The sequence below is a fragment of the Musa acuminata genome, chromosome BXJ3-5, assembly GCF_036884655.1.
Source record: "Musa acuminata AAA Group cultivar baxijiao chromosome BXJ3-5, Cavendish_Baxijiao_AAA, whole genome shotgun sequence".
Taxonomy (NCBI): domain Eukaryota; kingdom Viridiplantae; phylum Streptophyta; class Magnoliopsida; order Zingiberales; family Musaceae; genus Musa; species Musa acuminata.
In genome coordinates, this window is record NC_088353.1 from 3365855 (window position 1) to 3387632 (window position 21778).

Genomic DNA, 21778 nt, shown 5'->3' on the forward strand with positions numbered 1-21778 from the left:
TGATCGGCTCCAACTATATATATCATATAATTAAATTTAATTAATATTTAATATTTTATTTTATTTTAAAATTTATTATGATTGTGTCGAGAATTAATAGAAGTTTTATTTTTTATAAATAATAAATGATGAAGTTAGGATTCCAATCTTACACATTATGATACACCGAAAAAGTTTACTAGTTAAGCTATCTGACATCTTGTATATCACCACCAGACTAATGTTTAAAGTGTTAAATATATATTATTTAAGATTTTTTTTCAACCTTTGGTAAGATTATTTGGTACAGACTAATATTTAACGTATAAAATATATTAATTTAGGCTTTGAACCCTCCTAAGAGGGTTTAGTATATTATTATCAGACTAATATTTAATATATAAAATATATCAATTAAGATTTTAAACTCTCAATTTTAATAAGAGAGTCTAGAACACTATCACTAAATTAAAATTTAAGATGTTAAAAATATGTTAGTTGAGGTTTCGAACCCATAATATTCGATAAAAATCTTTGGTAAGAAAGTCTGGTCAACCCCATCAGATCAATATTTAAAATATTATTTTTTTTATTTTAAAACAAATTAAATATATTATTATTAAATTAGTATTTAAGATATAAAAAATATTCGCTAGATATCGATTCCTCCATCTTTAATAAGAGGATACCTAAATCATTTCATTCGGTATTTCTTTATTACAAAATGCTCGTCTTTGATGCTGTAACCACTGACAGATGTTTGGCCTTTACCCGACCACCATCGTACTCAGTCCCACCTCCCCTCTTAGTTACCCCTACTGTGGTTATTCAAGACCGAGAGAGAGTGCGGTGGTGCCCACAAAGGAAAATAAATAAGAGTCATGATGGCGGTGAAAGAGACAATCTAAATCGACCCTTTTTGTATCAAAATAATGTACGACTGTTTTCTCAAATCAACTTTCGAAAGGCCACGTCTAATATTCCAAAAATTATCTTTTAATTATTTCTTGCTAGTTCCGGACATCTGTCAAGAACGCTGTTGTCGTTCACAGCACACGTAGACAAACACACAAGCCTTGGATTTGACAAGTCTTCTTCTGTCTCACGCATGTCCTTATCACCTGTTCTGTGTTTGCTTATGCTTAAGACCTAATTAAAATGGTCCCTGGAAAGGCCTCCGCCAGCTTCCTGTCCTGTTCTCGATGCAGCACTTGCGAGACGACCATGCCGACTCGGAAAATGTCATTCCATCCATATACATATATTTATAACACGTCAATTTGGTTGTTCTTGTGCTTCGTTTTCAATCAATCATGTCTCTAAGATCCCAACTAAATCTAATAAATCTATGAACCCGAAAAGACGATCCATGCTCACATGTTGTCATTGGATTTCGGATTTTCGACCCGTTAAACAACTCTCTTTGTTCCTCCGTTCTTGTCATCTTGTTATCAATATCTTGCTGCTTCCTTCGTTGCACGCCATGCTTTGATCTCGAGAGTACTTGTTTATGGTTTTATTAATAGTCTATCAAAGAGAAGGAATCATAGACCATCGGAGTAGACCGTACATATTTACTATTTTCGGTAAATCCAGGTAGATATAAATTATATCCCCATGTTCAGGCTCATTCGTCTCGCTGGTACAGCAGCAAACAGGGAAAGGGAGAATCAGGATAACGGCACTCCTGTAGGACCCGTTACGTCAACCAATATAGCTTGGCGCTCCCATGTTTGATGTCTTGGGAGGGACGCGGACCTTGCCCTCGTCGAACGCCAAAATGAACGTGCAACATCACGGCTCTCAGATCTAATCAGCCGCCAGTATTTCACAGCTCACCGATTCTTTCGTACTTCCCACGTTACTTATTCTACGATTGGAGGTATCGATCGGATCCCACAACCGCGTCCAATAACAGGGAAGGTAGGTGGACAACAAAGACGCATAAATAAGACTTGCAGCAGAATTCAAATGTCCTGGCTATCTATTTTCACCCTCATTTTTTTCTCAGATCACGCGCATTACCAATACGAAGACCGCCGACACCAGGAGAGGCGAGCGTATACTTTGCAACCACATGACAGAAGTTAGCTCTCACGCCACCTGACTCCCTCGTGGAAATCCACGTCACGTGCTTCTCGAAACATAAAAAATGAAGCTCCACGTGACGTGGCACCGCCTCCGTATCCGAGATATTCTCCTCCCCAATCCCCTCCATACCTCACGCCCCTGTTCGCTGTCTTCAACCACCAAATAGGTTGTTGCAAGGTGCTGTTATTACATCTTTACCGGTTGCTTAGTGAAACCGTTGCGGTGATACAGCTTTGAATCATTCTTCCCGGACATGATGATGCACATATTTATCATTTATGTCGATACAGCTTGGGCTTGATTGATATCTTTGAGATGTGTGCAGATGGCAACAAACGATGGGAGTTCTGTCCGCTGATGCTACGTTTCACCAAGTGGAGGGTGGGATTTCCTGGGACTATAAGGGCCACTATTCGAGACAAAGCTCCTGTATTCAAGGGTGACGATATCAACTCTGCTATAATTGCCCCCACAGGGAACGCCTTTGGGTGCCACCGCCACTGCTTCCCTCAACCCACTCTGCGCCTCTGCGTTTCATTCAATCCTCAGATCCGGTAGGTTCGATCGATGGGTCTGACGACGGAGAACGGCTCCACGGCAGCCGGGAAAGAGGCCTCCGGCCTCAAGTTCCTCATCTACGGCCGCACCGGGTGGATCGGCGGCCTGCTGGGCGGCCTCTGCACCGAGCGCGGCATTCCCTTTGTCTACGGCGACGGCCGCCTCGAGAACCGCGCGCAGCTCGAGGCCGACATCACCGCCGCCTCCCCCACCCACGTTTTCAACGCCGCCGGTGTCACCGGCCGTCCCAATGTCGATTGGTGCGAGACCCACCGCGTGGAGACCATCCGCGCCAACGTCGTCGGCACCCTCACCCTCGCGGACGTCTGCCGCGAGCGCGGTCTCATCCTTGTCAACTATGCCACTGGGTGCATCTTCGAGTACGATGGCGCCCACCCCCTTGACTCTGGGGTCGGGTTCAAAGAGGAGGACACGCCCAACTTTGTTGGGTCTTTCTACTCCAAGACCAAGGCCATGGTATGTGATGATGCCTTCCTTGACATAAGTGATACGCCACCTTGTCGCTATAGATCTGACTGTCTTCGTTAGGATGCATTAAATCTGTGTGTCAGTTGGTTGAGATCTTGAGATTGAGGACAGCAGTATATGGTTTGGGATTATGGACATTGATAGCTTGCAGGTAGCTGAAGGAGTTTTCTGACGCGAATGAATCGTGTTTAAGAAACAATTTGTTGATAATATCCATTTGGGTCAAGGATGATAATGTCGGTAGGTGGTACTGGGAAAGCTGGTGCACTTCGAGATCTGATCGGACCATATGTACTATAAAGCAAGAGTTAATCTAGCTTGGGATTGATGCAATGGAATGTTTGTGTTCTTGCAGGTAGTGTATGGGATCTAGTTGATTGCAGTAGTGATAATAGTGACGGGTGTGAATCAATAATGCTGGTTAAGTGGATGAATCAAATAGAATCAGGAATTGAGGAAAGAGGAGTGACTAGGAAGATATGAGAGGGCCACCATTGGGGAAGTTGTAGTCCAAGCAAGATCATGCATATCTTGCTCGATCTCAGTTTAAATTATTTTTTTGTCGTAACTTTATTTCAAGTTTGGTTTACTTGTTACATAATTGTTCTCATCTGTAAGCGAAATTTTAAGTTGAGCTGAAATTGAGCCTGAGTTGAGTGGTTCGCTGAGGTACATCTTAATCATGAACCAAATTAATGCATCAAAGAACCGGATTTTCTATTTGATATTGTATTGAGATTTTCATGTTCAATTCTAACTTGATGTATTAATATATTTTTAATTTATATAGATGTTCATAAATTGTACAAAACATATCTTTATGTGAAACATGTGTTCATAGATAAAATTAAGAACAATATAAATAAGTTATATAAACATGCTTTCATGCATCTGATACAAAACTTAAGTATTCAGAGTCTAGTAGTTACTAATTGGACTTGTGCCAACATTGGTCGGTTGAGCTCCTTTTGAAGCTTCATTTTCATAATGTGCTTTCTCCTACTCCTGGATCTATCTTTAATCCATGCATTTAGCAGTTATTTCTGCTGATCTTTGAGTCCTTCCTTGATGTTTGTCTTGATTTATAGTTAAATTCTCTAGCTGATACTTTTAGATGATGCCTGTTGCTTGTGGTATCGTTGCATTTTCCTTCACATTGGAGATTGATATTATCCATTGTCTAGGAGATTGCTTCCAGATTGTGTATTTAATACATAAGATGAAAACATGGATAACCTGCACGCAGGGCCGGGCAAGTGCTCTTTCCAATTTTTATGCCTGATTGTATTATCAACATCCCAACATTACTGTTATCTATATGAGTCGCAAATAGCAATGACTTAGATGCATCTGATCTTTAGAAAAATAAAGATTTACAATTTTGGTAGGCGCTGAGGTTGAGTTCAATGGTGCTTGAGTTAAGCAGCCAATTTAAGATATACCAGACTAAATCATATTGATAGATACACTTAAATCTTACCGGATATGAAGATAATTTATTTGAAGCCACTTGGTGGATTGACCATTGCTTCTGCAATAAGTTCAGTTCTTCCCTCTATTTTAAATAGGTTGGTGCATTTACCATGGTGCAATATATTTGTTCATTATTTGTTTCACTATGTTTTTTTTCTAGTACCACCATGCAATGTGTGTTATCGGTTGATCCTATCAATTTCTTAAGGTGTGCATCTTTGACAGGTTGAAGAGCTGCTGAAGAACTATGAGAACGTGTGCACCCTCCGTGTTAGAATGCCGATCTCAACAGATCTGTTAAACCCTCGCAACTTCATCACCAAAATCACCCGCTACGAGAAGGTTGTTAACATACCCAACTCCATGACCATTCTGGATGAACTTTTGCCTATATCAATTGAAATGGCAAAGAGGAACCTCACTGGCATATGGAACTTCACCAACCCTGGTGTCGTCAGTCATAACGAGATCTTGGAGATGTACAGAGACTATATCGATCCAAAATTTACGTGGAAGAACTTCAACCTGGAGGAGCAGGCAAAGGTGATCGTTGCCCCCAGGAGCAACAATGAACTGGATACCACCAAATTGAAGGGTGAGTTCCCAGAGCTTCTGCCCATTAAGGAGTCGCTGATCAAGTACGTCTTTGAGCCAAATAAGAAGACATCCATGGCCTGAGCGGTTGGTCTCTGTGGTTTTCTTTCTTTTTTGCTTCAATAAGGTAGTTGTTTCGGTTTGTTGGGTCAATGTATTCATCAAATGATGAACGTGCAATTCATATTTAATTACGGGTTGTTGCCTTGTGTTCTATCACGCCTTGTAGTGGGAATGATGAAGAGAAGTGCGTGTTCAAGCATTATGTGCCCCGTTGTTGCTGTTATGTATATCGCAGGAGCTAGCGAGGGCATTGCGAGTTATGCACCATTTCAATTATGGTTGTTTTCGTTGATGGTGGGAATTAGCTCAGAACGTGGTATTTGGGTTTCTCGTTTCCAAGAGTAATATTGCTTTTGCAAGTGGGCTGAGGTCTGAATAATTTATACCTCGAGTCGGTCTCCGTTTACCCATAATATCCAATAGGAATCAATTCCAACTTATTTATGTCTCTCATCGTTCGAAGCCTTCATTTACCCATATTATTTGTCTTTGTCACCTCAAGCAACAGAGCGGTGGAGTGGCCGAGAAACGTGCCTCGGAGATACTGGAATCAGATCTCGAAAAATTCACACCCATACATCCTTTTCTTCAATACCATCGCATGTTATAATTGTTGTATTGCCCAATCATCCTCTATGAATCATTTCTTGCACCAATTCCTCGATGCACCAGAAGCATCAGTAGAATTCAAGATATGGACTATATACATCATCAATGGGTGTATATAATACGTATACATAGCTGCAATTGCAAGTGGACAGACCCATAGATCGGCACCGGGGAAAGGGAGAAACCATTCATGGATCAATAGAGATTGTTGTATGTGAAGAAGGTAGCAGAGATGGAGGCTAGACAAATTAGCAGAGAAGGGAGCAGGGTGATGTTTAGGATATTGTCTTCACCAAAATAACCAGCCAATGTGATTGTACCATCTGCAACCACCCGGGCCAAGGTTCCTGCTTCCGTCGAGAGCAGTCCGCCATTGTAAGTTCCACGGGCAAGTCGAGTCGACATAACTCGAGATAGAAGTGATAGGTTAACGCCTGGATTGGAGTTAATTAAAGATGAGACACGAAGATAAAGCAGTACATGAAAAAAAAAAAAAAAAAAGTGCTCTCTAACAAGTGCAACGATTACTACTGGAAAATGCAGTAGTTAGTGCTTATGGACACAAATAAATAAGGTGATGTGATTAATTCACTACCCATACACGGTGCAATTTGTAAAGCAGATATTGAGCAAAGGGATAAAAGGAAAGCACAAAATTAAAGCCATCACATGACTTTTTTTATTCCTATTTCTTGATGTCCAACTAAACATATGAGGTAAGAGATGTTCACCAGTACATATCAATTAAGTCTTAAACTCAACAGGTTCAATGTTTCATCATTCTGCAAGAACTAGACATCGTACAATGCAGTGGATGGCTTAAGGACTCAGAAAAGAATAACCATGAGGTATTGCCAAAGTCGATGAAATAAACGCAAAACAAAAAGCATGCTTCTAATAGATAAAACTAAGTATTAGATTAATTCAATGAGCATGAAGAAGTAGACAAACTTACATTTGTTGTTAAAGAGATACTCTCAGTGCTTAGATTTAATCATATGTTGTGAACCTCGACAATTTTGTTATAGCATATAAATGAAGTAGGTTTAAATACTCTCAGTGCTTAGATTTAAACTAATTGTTAGAAGATTCCAAGTTGTCCTTGTTATAGCATATAAATGAAGTAGGTTTAAATAATAAATATGAAGTGGAACTGGTTCATGTTCTGCAAGGAAAGGTTACAGTAGCTTCTCAAAGATCCCTTTTAAAGCCGCAAGTCTGGTATTTTCATGGGTGCCTACACCATAAATTTTCACTATGTATATTATTCTGCTTGTGTATTACCAAAATTTCCCTCTTATCATTCCTTTGGAAGCTTATAGCACTACATTTGTCAATAATTTGAATAAAATTTGACAGCCAAATTACTTGCACTGTTTACATCAGAATCTAGAATAGGCTCCTACTAAATCACCATATATTCTTAATGAGAAACAGAGAAAAATACAAAGGAAATAAATATTGCAGATTCAGTTTTATTTACTTTCATTTTTAGCAGCAATCTAGTACCTTCAAGAACTTCCGCAGACACGAATGTGATGAGTGCTGAGCTGACATATTGTGGTACAGAGTATGAGCTGGTCACACGAAAGCTAAAGATTATACCTACCAGTACTATAATTTCAGATACCAACAGAATTTGCCTGCAAAATTGATATAAATTTAAATTAAATAAAAACTTAAAAATTGAAAAGAGAATACTGAATCAAAGTATACCAGACACAATTGAAAGTTGAAACTATCAAAGAGAGGTCCTTTTGGTAATTTTGCTAGACAGACAACAATTCAGTGCATGGCTTTATTTTCAAAGTGATTTTATTGGATTTGATGTGATTTTACTTTCACAAGTAGCAGCAGCATGTTAATTTTATATTCATCAGCTATTCTGACATTTGTCGTTGATTGATGAGAAAAATAAAAAGAAAATATTCTAGTCCCTAATTGCAGATGGTGTCAAGGTGGTTGGTTGAGGAAAATATAACAATTTTACATTAGCTTCATAATACCATGGTTTGTTGCAGGCTGTGCGATAAGCCTGCCTGCAGGTCTTTGGACCTCAGAGAGTCCCCAGAGGTCTCTTTTGAGGTGTAATAGAGGTTTAACTTTAAAAAAAAAAGAAAAAAAGAGGCCCTCTTTCCACTTCTAACAGCTATATTCCCTTTCCCTTCCTGTTCACTCATCCTTGCACTCTTGAAACTAACCATCATCAATCAAAAGATGGATCAGTACATGTCAGAGCGAACATGCATATATTAACATCCTAATTGCTCATAGTCTGTGTATAATCAAACAATAACAAATTATTACCATTTATCAGAGCAATATGGCAGAAGATTTCATGATCACATTGGATACTGAAGAAAAAAAATCCAGAAAACACAGTACTAAGAAACTGAAGCAATATTTACCCAACTTTATCTCTTTGCATTTTAATGCATAAACAAGATGATAATTTTGCCTTGGTTACCTGTCCTCAAACATGTTGGTTATGTAGCTTCCAATTATTGCATTTACTGGAAGAACTGTCAGACCAAGAATTGCTAGAAAAATTGCTACATTACTTGTAGACCAATTAAAATATATTGTGGTAACGACGCTTGATTCTGAAAGTAAAATCTCCATTGCATATTTGAGCATGAAGTAGATCATCAACTGGACCTACAAAATCAGAAGTAATTATGTGATTACAAACATTAGCAATTGATTTTTTTTATTAAGATTGAAGCAAGATGTACAGGAAAGAACCAGGATTTTGAAGGATAATCATAAAACAAGAATTGTTACACTCAATTTTCCGGGAGATAATTGAAACTTTCATAATAATAAGAAAGTGAATATTGTAAACTTTGTTCCCACTAAGACTTCAATTAGTGCTCCATGAAGGGTATGAAGAACCTTCTAATTCATGTTTGTCACTTGATTGACTCACTCCCAAGAAGTATCAATTCCTGAGTTAATTAAAAATGATGAAACTACTTAACATTCGACATTCTAGGATGCCTTTTTTTATGGGAGATTTTGCATCATAACTACATCTACATCACTTGTCACTCTGACATTCAATCTTCAACTCAAGCATTAATAATTTAGAAAGAATTTTTATTTTTCTTTGAATTATTAGATACACCAAATTATAATAACAGTCCTTGGATATTCAAGTCTTCAACTATAATTTCATCAAAGAAATGAGATTCATGCTAATTAAAGTTACAATTTTTAGAGTTCAATAATTTGATGTGTTAAAGATCCTCCAGCAAACACAGTTAATGGCTTGAAAATTTAAGCAACAATCACAATTTTTGGGAATACATTGCTTGTTGTGTATTTACCCAAACAAGACATTTCTAGTGCTAGTAACATATGGAGGTGCCACTTATAAAGTGAAAAACAGGAAACAAACCTTCACTGATGGTGTCAGTAATCTGTATGCTGAAGCAATTGAAGTTGCAGGACTGTGGGACGACTCATCAGAGGCTTCTTCTCGGTCATCACAATCTTGGTCTTCATCTTCGTCTTGTTTTTCATTCTGACTTATAAGAAGAGGTTGTGCAAGACCATTTTCCGAATCTGGATGTCCTATTTATTGTGAAAACAATACTAAATCATGAAGTTTTCATAAATTATGGAATTATTTGCTTAAATTTCATTTAAGCATTAACATTATCTTTTATCATATTTACTCAAATAAATATCAGATATCCAAGTAAGGCAGACCATCTGATATATCAAGATAAACTAGGATCAATTAACTATACATACATGCATGACAGATTTATGCAAAAGGGTTACAGCCATTTTTAGCTGCAAAACATGGATGATTCAGGTTGCTTACTGTATCCGATTCGATATGTCATACTTCTTTGATATGTATCAGATACTTCCTATACATAACTTGTTTTTATTACTATTGGCTTTTATTATACTTAGGGGATTCCTTGTGGATACTTCTTCAATATATTTAACTTTTCTTTGCATGTTGGTCTTTTGATTATGGACGAGACATGTATGACTATGACCATATTGTTCTGTCCTTTACACTGAACATTAGATTATGATTAATAATATTAAAAAGAATTATGATATGTTTATTGATTTACCATAATTTCATATTATCTCTATGTCATTCTTGAATTATTATTTTCTATAATAATTTCTTTACTAATTTATGCTAGTAATTAATTGTTATTATTTATCATGATTTATAATCAGATTAACACTAAAAATAAATACTAGCTCTCTGTTACCAAAACATTATAATTGTTATTTATCCATATCATATATAACTTTTTCAGTGTATCTGTATAAACTTATCATATTGTATTGGTATCCCAATTCCCAAGTCCAAATTTGTGCTTCAGAGATATTCAGGAAAATGTATATGCACCATAGAGTAGCTTTAACAAGGATCCAATGAAGAAGATACTAGTGAAATTTCCTAATGAGGCCCTAGAGAAACAATGAAATTTCCTGAGGAGCACCCAGTTTATCGGTATACAGAACACAATCCTGTTTCACTCTCGAAAGAGGACTTATCTTCCAATTAAGCCCTTTATCAGGTCTATAGAAGATATTAAGTCCACACAGGGGGAGCGCACTCAACTATCATTGGTTCTCTTTTGATGGTATAAAGAGCACCGAACAGCCACCGTTCAGTCTCTCTCCAAAATTCTTTCCACTTACCTACTCTTGTCCCTTCCTCCCACCCAGATCTCCCTCCAATTATTTTAAACTATAATTCAGACCTCTTCCATATTCAAGCAATAGTTGAAAGGGAATCCTAATTTCTCAAGGAGAAAGTTTGAATCAATAACCGACCAGATATTTCTTCAAAATTACATAATTTATGCATGGTTCCTGCAGACATATCGTATCAATTTATAATTTCATCACATCGAGGAACCCCATTGATCCATCATGGAATCACAACAATTATTTGGTGGTAGGATCAGGTATATGATCTTATTAAACGATCATTTATTTTACTTAATTGCTTAGATGACTCTTAACTCGTTTTACATATTATATGTATTCTTTAGATATAGTTTGTGTTTCTTTTCCAAAATATTATTTGATGCAATATTTATTGCTTTGTAGACTTAAACCACTTTAATTATATGCATTTTGTTTCTATTTAACATTAAAAAGTAGTCAAGAACCATAAAATATGATTCTCTTGGGTGTTGGCTGACAAAAACCAACTTTTGAGTCACATGCCAGCATATTGTGTTGGTATGCTAGCTTGTACCAACTCGTACTGGTCAGGCCATGGAGAAGCAAGGGTCCAATACATGAAATTGAAAATCATGGTTATAATATTTACCAAAATGTATTTTCATGAATGAGAAGTGCAGCAATTTAATATTGATGGTTATTTCTCTAAACTTTGTAACTTGTTACGTTGAAGATCTTAAGATGTGTTACTTCTTCAGGTTGTATGATCATATGATCCTCTTAGGCCTTGATTCACAAATCCACTCCTATATAATTCCAACATCACCATATTTTCTTTTGTGGCAAACCATTTGGAGCCAAACTCTCATCAATTGGTCATGTTCTCAAATAGAAGACCTTCCCATCTAAGAAGCTCCACATATGACATATAGTTTTAACTTTTCAGGGGTCATAAATTCATCCAAGCTTATATCACTCGTACAATTTGCCACTAGAAACAACATGCACCGATGTGTGACCTTCTGCAACTAAAAGAAGGAAAAATTGTGGGTACCTCAAATTTATTTTGCGTCAGAAATATCTTATCAACATTCACCTCAAAATATATAATATATATAGTTGACATGCTCCCTTATTACTCTCTCTGACAGCTACTTATGCTCTTCTCAGGCATCCTTCTCTGATTGAGCCACAGATGTTGCAGCCCAGCGCTTTTATCCAAGTAGTGCAGTGGCAGACAATATGGTATGCACCCTACACCTGTGAATAGAGAGTAACCCAGTCCCTAATCCTTTTTATTTTAGGATTCAATCAATCCAACTAGGTCAGTCATAGTGCCCTCAACTTAATCGTCTTTAACTGTAGGTATTTTTCACCAAATATTCTGATTTTCATATAATTCCATGGTGTCAATGAGAAGTTCCAAATTCAAACGTTTTTTTTTATTTCGCCCAAACTTAACTCCTTTCAATAGGCATAAACAAAGGACAGTAAGGACCATAATGATTTAGTTGACAAGTCGGTGACATAGAATTCATCTTTTCAAATCATTATACTTTCATATGCGGTTATTTCAACATCTAACTTAATCTGAATTTTGGATTGGAATGCTCGACAAACTCTTTTAAAACAACCACAGAAATTTAATCCTCAGGGCATGGATCATCTACTCTTTGTATGTTCCCTTGGTAGCTAATGAAACTACTAAATGCTGTGATATTCAATATTAAATTTGGCTTTTTGTACTGAACTAGCACATTTATAATAAAAGTTTGCTTACCAGTATGGGCATCCTGTGAAACATGGCTCTCTTGAGTGTCATGAGCTGGTTCCCTGAAAGATATCCACAGCCAAAATAAATATATAAGCCATGCTAGAGCCATAAGCCAGCCTGGCAAGGTAGTTTGATTGAATGTGAGGCCATAAATCTTGAAGTTTGTTTGAAGCAACCCAGCAATGGCAGGGCCACAAGCCATTCCAAGAGCACTGGCACTAACAAAACCTGCAGAAGCTTTCATTCGAGTTCTAAGAGGTACACAGTCGCTTATGTAACGACGGTTTACAGCCCTTGCAGAACCAAGCCTGTAGTTTTTGTAAATTTCTCAGTACAAGATGGTCCTCATATCAGTCCAAAATGCATGATGAGGAGTTATAGTAGTATATTAACCAATTTGTTAAAAAAGAAATATAGGCATGCTTGATCATCTAGCCAGTGAAAACCTTGCAACAGATTCAAGTTCTTCTTTAACAACTACCTTCAGAGATGAGGAGCTAATAAGCAACTTTAATGAGCCAATAAACACAGCAATAAATTAGTGAGAAAATGGATGAGCAAAAAAGATTTCCAAAATGCAGAATACGTTTTCTTCAAATTTATAAAAGCCAATATCTGAATATGAATTTATTTGGAAATAATCAATTATGTTTTTCCAAATGAAAAACCTTTCACTAATAGTTGCCAAAAAGAAAATAAATCCAAGTACAATTTTTTCCAAAGTTCACAAAATATGACAGTAGTTAGTTCCAGGTTATTGGTGGCACAGGTGTTTTGGTATGCAGCATGAACTGGCTTGGTACCATATTGCTCACATTCCCTCTGTTTCAGTTAGAAACAGGTCAAAATTTGGCCTAACCATAGTGAGGGCACTGGCATGCATGGTTTGACTCTCTTGACAAGGAACTCCTTAAGTCAGCCAAAATTTCAAATATTGGTAGGTTCAGCATATTTATTATTTGTTTGTTTGATTTGTTTATAAAAATTATACCTGATACTTATGAACCATTTTTGGGAAACATAGCATCTTGGAGGCATATATGTAAACTTAAATGATGTAAGCAAAAGAAGTTCTATATTAAGAAACCACCTTTTAGTATAACCTCTACTGAATGCATGCTATATGTGTAACCAAGGAATATCATAGAAACTGCATTACTAAAGAATGAAAAGTAGAAAGTATGAATATAAAATTCTGATCACTTTCAAGAAAAGGAGAAAAAGAAAGAATTGCTTACCCACATAAAAGGCGACCAATAAGAAGAATTGCTATTGAGTTTAGGTCATAAGCCAACGCATATAATGTATTTCCCATCAGAAGCATAATGCTGCTAAATATGAGAGGCCTGAAATATGACTTATTTGACCAAGCACTAAAATAAACTGAAGAGAAGACTTGTGCAACAGCCATTGACCCAATAATTACACCACAGACTGTTGCTGCGGCTCCAAGGCTCAGTGCATAATCATCTGCAGTCGGGACAATAATATATGTGTTGGCCATATATAGGAAAGTGTTTACCAGGTTCAATAATAGAGACATAAAATGGTATTTCTGCTCATCAACATCAGCTTCTGCAGCAGTAGTTATATCTTCTTGAACAATAAGTGCATGCTGTCCAAGGAATTGAAGGAAGTTTGTTGAATGTGTTAGCTTGTCCACTGATGCATTTATTTGGTCGATGACAGGGTCCTGCATTAATGCATATTAAGGATTTAATTTTCGCAGAAACATTCAGTTACTAAGGCTTCAAAAGATTTAATATCAAGTTTAAAAGAAAAAAACCTTTATAACAATAGATGGCTGATCATAAATGGACAAGTAGCTCCCCCGACGAACATTGAGATCTGCAAGGTTGCGAGACAAAGCTCCAACAACAGCACCTATTCCCTATTTATTCAAAAAAGTGATTAGGAGAACATAATAATACTCGTGGAAAACATTATTTATTGCATATTCTAGTTAGTAGTATTATTCATGCACTTTATAGGTGACACAAAAGAAGAATGGGCAGATGATAAATCTTGAAGGGACTAAATGGACAAGAAAGAACTAAGACATGAACTCAGGATAAGGCTATTACCACATGCTTGAAGACCTGCTGCAACTGGGAATATGGATGGTTTGCTCTACTAGTAACATAGTAATCCGTGAATTTATAACCAAAACGTTTGTCAAACTTCTTCAGTATCTTACGAAGACCAGTAGCATTCATATCAACAAACTTAAGGAGCTTAATCAGATCATAACCTACTGCTCCATATGCCTCTTGAAGTTCAAGTATCTGGGATATATCTGGTTGCTCTAAGAGAATGTTGCGCTTCTTCGCCAATTCCTGAATCCTGCTAGCAAGCAGCCCTTGTTGTTCCAAAAGAAAAAGGACAATCTTTTCAATCTGAAGAGAAACAAATGATGACGATGAACCTTGCAGTAAAGCTAACTGATGACAAGAGAACTACCACAATATCTTGACTAACAGATACTGCAATGCAACAGTTCTAAGAAATGTCCAAAATCCAGAAAACACCCCACTGAACTAAAATTAATCTACTCATGGAAATGGACAAATCAATATTCATATGTCTCTCGCAGTCTTCCACATTTTCAGTAGCAAAATGACAGAAATACCATGTTCAGAAAATAGCTATTAATCATATGGTATATATCTTATCATGAATATGGTCTACATATAAATCAAGAATCTAAATAAATGAAATTCACAAAAATTTATTTAAAATTTTTCTTGTGGGTTATTTACCTCTGAAATAATGGTTCAGGTATTAAAAAGAACAAAGTTAATTAGGTGGTAACGAGTTTCACGCATATTCACCAGCAGATCCTAAGATTACTATGAGGGGAGATGAGATGCTTCGGTGTTTCCAAGTTGACTGTTAATTTTCCTTCTATCACATACTTCAAAACCTTAAAATATGATACATATATACATACATCCTAGTGCTAGTGTTATACTGATAAATATCCAGCTAAAGCAAACTAGCAAATGCAACTAACTAGTGTCTTAATTGAGTAAACAAAAGGGCTGTTTAAAACAAAGCAAGTGAATGTAAAATAATTCATAAACTTTGTCTATCTCCTTCTCAGTCAATTTTACAGAAATTTTCATGCATCACAAACAGCCTTCATTCTCAGTTCCATTGAGCCTCTCACAGTCACTTTTATGTTGCTTCTTGCCACATCCAGACCGACTGCTTCAATCTATGCAAAACACCATCCTCGCCAAGTACTCCTCCCTTACTGCAGCCATCAGATCTAAACATCTCCATCTCTTTTCCTCTTTTCCATACTCCCATACATAATGTAGTTTGTCAATGCCTCTTTTGGATTGTTGTCATTGTTATTTGCCTCTTCTTGATTAAACATTCTCACCACCTGAATTTCTACCCTGAACAAACCAATCACAAGCCTACACCTTCTCCTATAAAATCACTAATAGTTTTGGAAATTCTTTTGTATGCCAAATGATTGAGAAGCCAATTCACAAAAAATCCTTATCATTCGGTGCATTTCAACAACTGATAAAATGATAAAACATTCAGAACGGACCATACGATGCACCAATGCATTTACTGTTAAAATAAATATAAGTTGAATATAAAACAAATACTGATTCCTTGTACCTGTTCATCTAGCATCCTTGAAAACTCTTTGAGAACCTGTTGAAGTTCTCCTCCTGCCTGATTATGCTTAACATACTGCTTCAATTTCTTTTTCATTAATTTGTAGTTGATGTAGTATCTAGAAACACCAGAAGAACAATAATTCAACTTAAAGAAACTCTGGGAAACATGAAATGGTTAAATATGAGTATAAACTCTTTTTTTTTTCTAAAATATTTCTAGTAATATCATTGACATAATTGATAGTCCACCATAGGGACTAAAGAAGCATCAATTGGTGCCATATAGCCAAAGCAACTACAACAAAGGCTATAAGATACCAAAAGGTATATGTATTATATCATAAGATGGTTTGTCACATTTTTTTTCTAGAAAGCATAGTGAAATGAAAGGCTATAAGATCAAATTATATGCTATTGCCCACTTCAACTGAGCAAATAAACAATATCTTATATGAAAAGAGTGAATATGTAGTTCATAGCTGCCTCATTTTCTTTCATCATTCAGTGTTAAAAATTGGAAGTCAAATTGACAAAATAGATAATCCATTAGGAAATGGTTTTATTTATTATATATTTTTCAGAAGTTATGGAACAGTGTCAAAGAAAGCTTCAATTTAGGAATAAAAGCATACCCCCTCCACTCCTGAACTTGATCTGCCATTAATTTCTTTCCAAAGTTAACCATCTTGATGTCAAAATTGTGAACCTAGAAAAAAATAAGTAAAAATTTATACAAAATGTCATACAAACATTCTAGCAAAAATCTAAGCATAAGACAATCTTTAAAGGTACGCATGTAATGTTTTGCAAACAATAGATAGACAAATGTGCACTATGGAGTGCCATAAATTTTGGATATTTTTGGATGATAAATAATTGATAGAATGTTTCACCAATCCATTGTAGACAGGAAATTGGATGATTTCCAATGCATATTGACATAAATATTATGTGAAATATATATTATCACTGTACTTCTGCATCCATACAGACATTTTGAGAACTGAAAAACCAATATGAGAATAACTAGCTCAAAAAAGAGATTAAAATATTTTCGTATAGTAATAACTGCTTTAACACTATCAGGCAACACCCAAAAGAGCAACCCAGCGCATGAGGTACCCATAATCATAGGGTCTGAGAAGTCAAATGTCCTGAGCCATACCCTTGCATTTGAGGGTTTCCATGGCTCAAATGCTTAATACCAAAGTCACAAAAAAAGCACCCTCTTTAGGGTGCAAAGATTCACCATAAGGGCTAACCAATACTTAGTTTGAAATTAAAATGTGTCTACTCAAGCTTTTGGCCTTTGATGAAAACAGAATGATGAGCAAACTCAAATAATATCTCTTGAGCAAGTGCAGGATATATACCGAGTAGCACACAAAAACAACATAAGTTAGTCAACTCAATTTCTTACCTTTTAGAGAATATAATCTTTTTTATTTGGTTTTTATAAAGAGATTTTCAGGTTTTGTTTCTGTAATCTGGCAGAAACAAAGCAACAGGTTCTACAGTTGAAGCGTCTAAGCAGGAAAGGATGCTTTACAGTGACAGGAAGTAGTCCCACATGCGGCATTTACAATATGCCATTAACCACTAAATACAAACATAGCGAGCTTGACAAAATCATTTAGCCATACAATTTTTCACGAAAAACTAATCAACTATATGTAATATCTCTGTGATAAAAAACATAGCAAGGCTATATTCAATCACAATTTATTTGCCTCTACTCCAATCCAGCAGAAAGACGAGTAGTTTATCAAGCAATTTGCTAACTGACTAAGCTAAAGCTTTGCTAGAAATGGTTAAAGAGCAATGACACTGAGAAAGTCACGATGAATAGGACATAAACAGAGTGTGGTGACCACACGTACCAAACGTCAGTAGTCTTTTTATGTTTTTCGCAGACTTTCGTAAGTAACAGCAAATGTACCTAGCTAGGCCTCATGTGAAGCTATTATCTTTATTGATTCAGTGGTGCTTTTAACCATATTAGTAAGAAGGTAATACACATTGAGCTACTGCCTGACTCTATTAACAAAATTACCTCAAATATTGGTTACAGAATAAATTTAGTAATAGATAACTAAACTTTAAACTTGATAAGGATATTTAGTACCACATTAGTTGAGTTAGGGAATTAATGGCTCATAAGTTTGTCGAGTCACCCTTGTAAGTATGCTCATCGCCTAAAGTGGATAATTCCTCACGAACCCACGAGCTAAACCAATGACGAATCGACCAAATATTGACTTATCAACCCTTGGATCCCCCAAGAGAGGAAGCACTAATAAGGATATTTAATCTTACACCCATCGTCCAAAATTAATAATTCCTTGTGACCCTATGAGTCACACGAATGGAAGACAACTGTCTAACTTAAGATTATGGGAACGAAAATAAAGTAGAAATGAGTCTCTCCCTTGTATGTTCATCGACAAGGCAAAAGAAAACTTATAAACACGATTAGTAATAGTCTCGCAAGGTGGTGGGCTAATTACATAGCCTTTGTACTTGGACCATATTAGCATCACAATTCTTGAACTTAAAAAATTATATATTAAAAATTTTATAATTGATGAAATAAATAATCTCATTTGTCCTAACATCGTTAGTTGTATTGACGAAAAACATAACATGTGACATCACGTGTTAGATCGGTGCGAAAGTAATAGACAAAGAGATAATTTCAACATTCTTTCTATTTTCAACCAAAAGATAATTTTGACATCCCACATGTTAAAAACGAAAAAAATATTAAAATTATCTTTTTGATCATTACTTTCGTGTCGATCCAACCGGTGAAGTCACGTGTTGTGTTTTTCATTAATATAACTAACGACATCAAAATAAATAAAATTTTTATTTTTATTTTTATAATTATATAAATTTTAATATAAATTTTTTAAATATAAATATTACGATATTAATATGATCCAAATATAAGAAATAATATGTAATTAGTCTTGAGCTGACCGATCGTTAAGAATCGAACCCGTGATGTAACAAAACAAACCTTTATGTACGTTTTACTGATATCTAATTGCTACGTGATCGGAGAAACCCCGGGCCCCACATGTGTCCCAGGACAGGTTCGAGCCTTCTCCAATAATAGAGCAGGTTAGATCAAACTGCTTACAGTAAGCATGTGGGGAAGGTACTTCTCGGCGCCAACATCTGGGTTATACGTGGCTTAAATTGCTTGTAGTCTGACAATGAAAAGATGACGATGAAGCAAGCGGCCCAGAAAAAAGCGAAAGATTCGTACACGCATTATGTACTGTTCTGAGACAATTGGCTTGTCCAAACCTAACGGTCTTATAGTCAAATTACAACTAAACTTGGCTGAGATAATCATATGTCGCACTTTATAACATAAATTAGTTTCAACAACATAATTTTTTGGGTATAATTTATCGTCCTCAATTGCGAGACTTCGATAGCATGTTCAAAAACAAAATATGACTTCAAAAGATATAGATCGTATATATAAACCCTTCCATTGACCTATTAAAATCCTGGCAGAGTCATATGACTGCAGCAACATTTATTGCCTTGGGTCGGAACTGGTAGCACGTAAAGTGGAGGACGTCGGCTTGATGGCAGTCGTACGTCTTGGGAGGCAAGGAAAGCTCACTGCGGTTTTGGGCGTTCGACCCTGTCCAACGGCATATGGTCTGAGAAGATGACGCGAGCAATGCTTCCAAGTAGACGAGTCTAACCTCTCGCCCGTCCGTCCATGTTAAAATCAAGGGTTACTATCGCGACTCGACGACCAGTATACCAGATTCGGTCCAATTGGACCAGGATCGATCAAGTTCTCAAGATTGACCCGGGATTGATTTCTAGGCTCAAAAATGATTGAACGCGGGTGGTTGTAATCAGTGATGCCTAGTTTTGAACCGATTCAATTTCGAGGCTGTATCGAGTGGTCGATAAGTTTGGATTGTAGATGGAAATAGATGAAACCCCGGATGGCAGATAATACCAATTTAGATTGTAGTGAGACGATTCTCAATCTGAAGATGCTAGTAAATCCCACCAAAACGAGAAGAGAAGACGAAAGAGAAGAGTAAAATGTTTCAGATCTATATCCTCGGTGTTCGTTTAAGCCGTTTCAACAGATCAAAAGCAAGCGCAAGAAGCATTGCAACTGAACAAACTCGAGAAGTCGAAGAACTTGACATATCTTATGCAGAGGAACTTCAAACAGTACCTGAGACGAGATCGGAGCCTGGTGGTTGGGGCCGCAGCAGAAGGGGTTGATTAGATGACCATCAGCAAGAAACAGGAACCCGAACGATTCGTATACTCCTAAAAAGGCCACGACTCCATCAGAACAGCGAAGGCAAATCAAGATTCGAACGCAAAAGAGCGCGAGGAGAGAGAGAGAGGAGGCGCACGAAACGAGCCGCACTTGGCACGGAGAGATTTGAACGGAGACGACGGACGACTAGGCGGTGGCGTGGTGAGCTTGGGGAGGCGTTCGAGGCCTCTCCATTTATAGGGCTCGTCCGCCGAACCGCGAGCGGATGGGAAGGCTGGGGGGTGGAGGAGTAAGTAGACAAATAAGAAATTTACACGTGTAGCTGTCATCGGACGAGGCGTGAATCTTGACGTAACTGGGGACGGTGGGGGGAACATTTTGGGCGCGAACCGTTCTCGGAAGCACTTGCTAATTTTCGGCTGCCGTTATAAGTTCACATATTTCATTTTATATTTTTTATTTGATTGGAAAAAATAAGTAGGTAAAAATGATGTTGGACTTATGAGCATCATCCATCTTACTAAGACATTTATTCATATCTGCATCTTCAAATCCATACCCTTATATTCACTAGCAAGATCATATATCATAGAATAGAATGAAATATAATATAATATCTTTAAAAGATCCATATAAAAGGTTCTGGCTAATATAACTTATAAATATTTTAATAATTTATCACAAGATATTAGACTTCAATTGCATCTTCCTCATTTACCCTTTAGAAAAAAAAATCATATGATGATATCAAATTTTATGTGTGATTTCTTTCTCCAATCATATGATGATATCAAATTTTATCGGGAAACTTAACTTTTAGGTTTATAGGATATGCTAGACAAATTCACCTTGTAAGTTAAGCCTATTCTTAATCGAGTTTCAAAGTATAATAAAATCATCATGATAGTATAGCATGTGTGGATTATAGAAACAAGAATTCCCATCCATCGATATATGGATGGTAAATATGTGTGTGTTATTTTGTTCTAGGATATTCGGATTTAGATTATTTAATGATCTTGATTAGGCAAAATATTGATATTAACAAAAAACAAAAAAAAACTAAATTTAGCTAGCATTATAGATAACCATCAGAAGAAGAAGAAGAAGAAGAAGAATTCTGATGGAATGACTATAATGTTGTAATAAGATGTTGTTCATAAGTCATCTTTCAATCTAGATGGCGAAATCTCTTAAGAATTTTGTAATCAATCAAAATGTGGTCTAACCTCTCCTCAAATTGAAGACTGGAAAGTATCTGACCTCAATAATTCTGAAATTATATATGCATCTGACGGCCTTGAGACATAGAGGCAAAGACTTCAAATTACTTGACGTAGCTTACAATGATCGCATGACTTGTTCATGCTGTCGTAAGGAAAGCAATAAGTGAGAGTAATTAGGCACGTTCTTTGTCTTGGGGGACCAAATAATAATTCCATTCAATAGCCATCTCTCCATATCGCAATCAGGAGAAAATTGAGACTAAGGAAAACTGTGAGCTTCCAAGTCTTAATGAATGTTTACAGACTTTTGGTGTAGTAGGAAAAGACATTTAAGTAT

The 21778-nt window shown here is 36.5% G+C and overlaps 2 protein-coding genes across 3 annotated transcripts; one reads left to right on the forward strand and one right to left on the reverse strand.

Moving 5' to 3' along the window:
* The first annotated feature begins 2511 nt into the window (after nt 1-2511).
* Nucleotides 2512-5400, forward strand: LOC135638843 (bifunctional dTDP-4-dehydrorhamnose 3,5-epimerase/dTDP-4-dehydrorhamnose reductase-like). The gene is made up of 2 exons (XM_065152318.1): nt 2512-3105; nt 4816-5400. The coding sequence occupies exons 1-2, from the start codon at nt 2638-2640 to the stop codon at nt 5266-5268; spliced, it is 921 nt and encodes a 306-aa protein (XP_065008390.1). The 5' UTR covers nt 2512-2637; the 3' UTR covers nt 5269-5400.
* Nucleotides 5401-5928: 528 nt separating this feature from the next.
* On the reverse strand, nt 5929-20459 carry LOC135638842 (SPX domain-containing membrane protein OsI_17046-like). 2 transcript variants are annotated; one of them, XM_065152316.1, is made up of 12 exons: nt 20352-20459; nt 20165-20262; nt 16575-16648; nt 15941-16058; nt 14386-14697; nt 14088-14192; nt 13540-13994; nt 12308-12609; nt 9257-9432; nt 8324-8514; nt 7366-7499; nt 5929-6290 (listed from the first exon to the last, which is right to left on the reverse strand). In XM_065152316.1, the coding sequence occupies exons 3-12, from the start codon at nt 16625-16627 to the stop codon at nt 6052-6054; spliced, it is 2085 nt and encodes a 694-aa protein (XP_065008388.1). In that variant the 5' UTR covers nt 16628-16648; nt 20165-20262; nt 20352-20459; the 3' UTR covers nt 5929-6051. The 2 variants fall into 2 exon arrangements, with proteins under 2 accessions (XP_065008388.1, XP_065008389.1); XM_065152317.1 differs by having other exon boundaries at nt 20366-20421.
* Nucleotides 20460-21778: the final 1319 nt, after the last annotated feature.

Coding starts and splice junctions, on each gene's coding strand:
- LOC135638843 (XM_065152318.1), top strand. CDS start 2,638: ATGGGTCTGACGACGGAGAACGGCTCCACGGCAGCCGGGAAAGAGGCC. Junction 3,106..4,815: donor ACTCCAAGACCAAGGCCATG/GTATGTGATGAT, acceptor CATCTTTGACAG/GTTGAAGAGCTGCTGAAGAA.
- LOC135638842 (XM_065152316.1), bottom strand. CDS start 16,627: ATGGTTAACTTTGGAAAGAAATTAATGGCAGATCAAGTTCAGGAGTGG. Junction 14,698..15,940: donor CAAGGATGCTAGATGAACAG/GTACAAGGAATC, acceptor GTTTCTCTTCAG/ATTGAAAAGATTGTCCTTTT. Junction 6,291..7,365: donor GTCTGCGGAAGTTCTTGAAG/GTACTAGATTGC, acceptor ACTCCAATCCAG/GCGTTAACCTATCACTTCTA.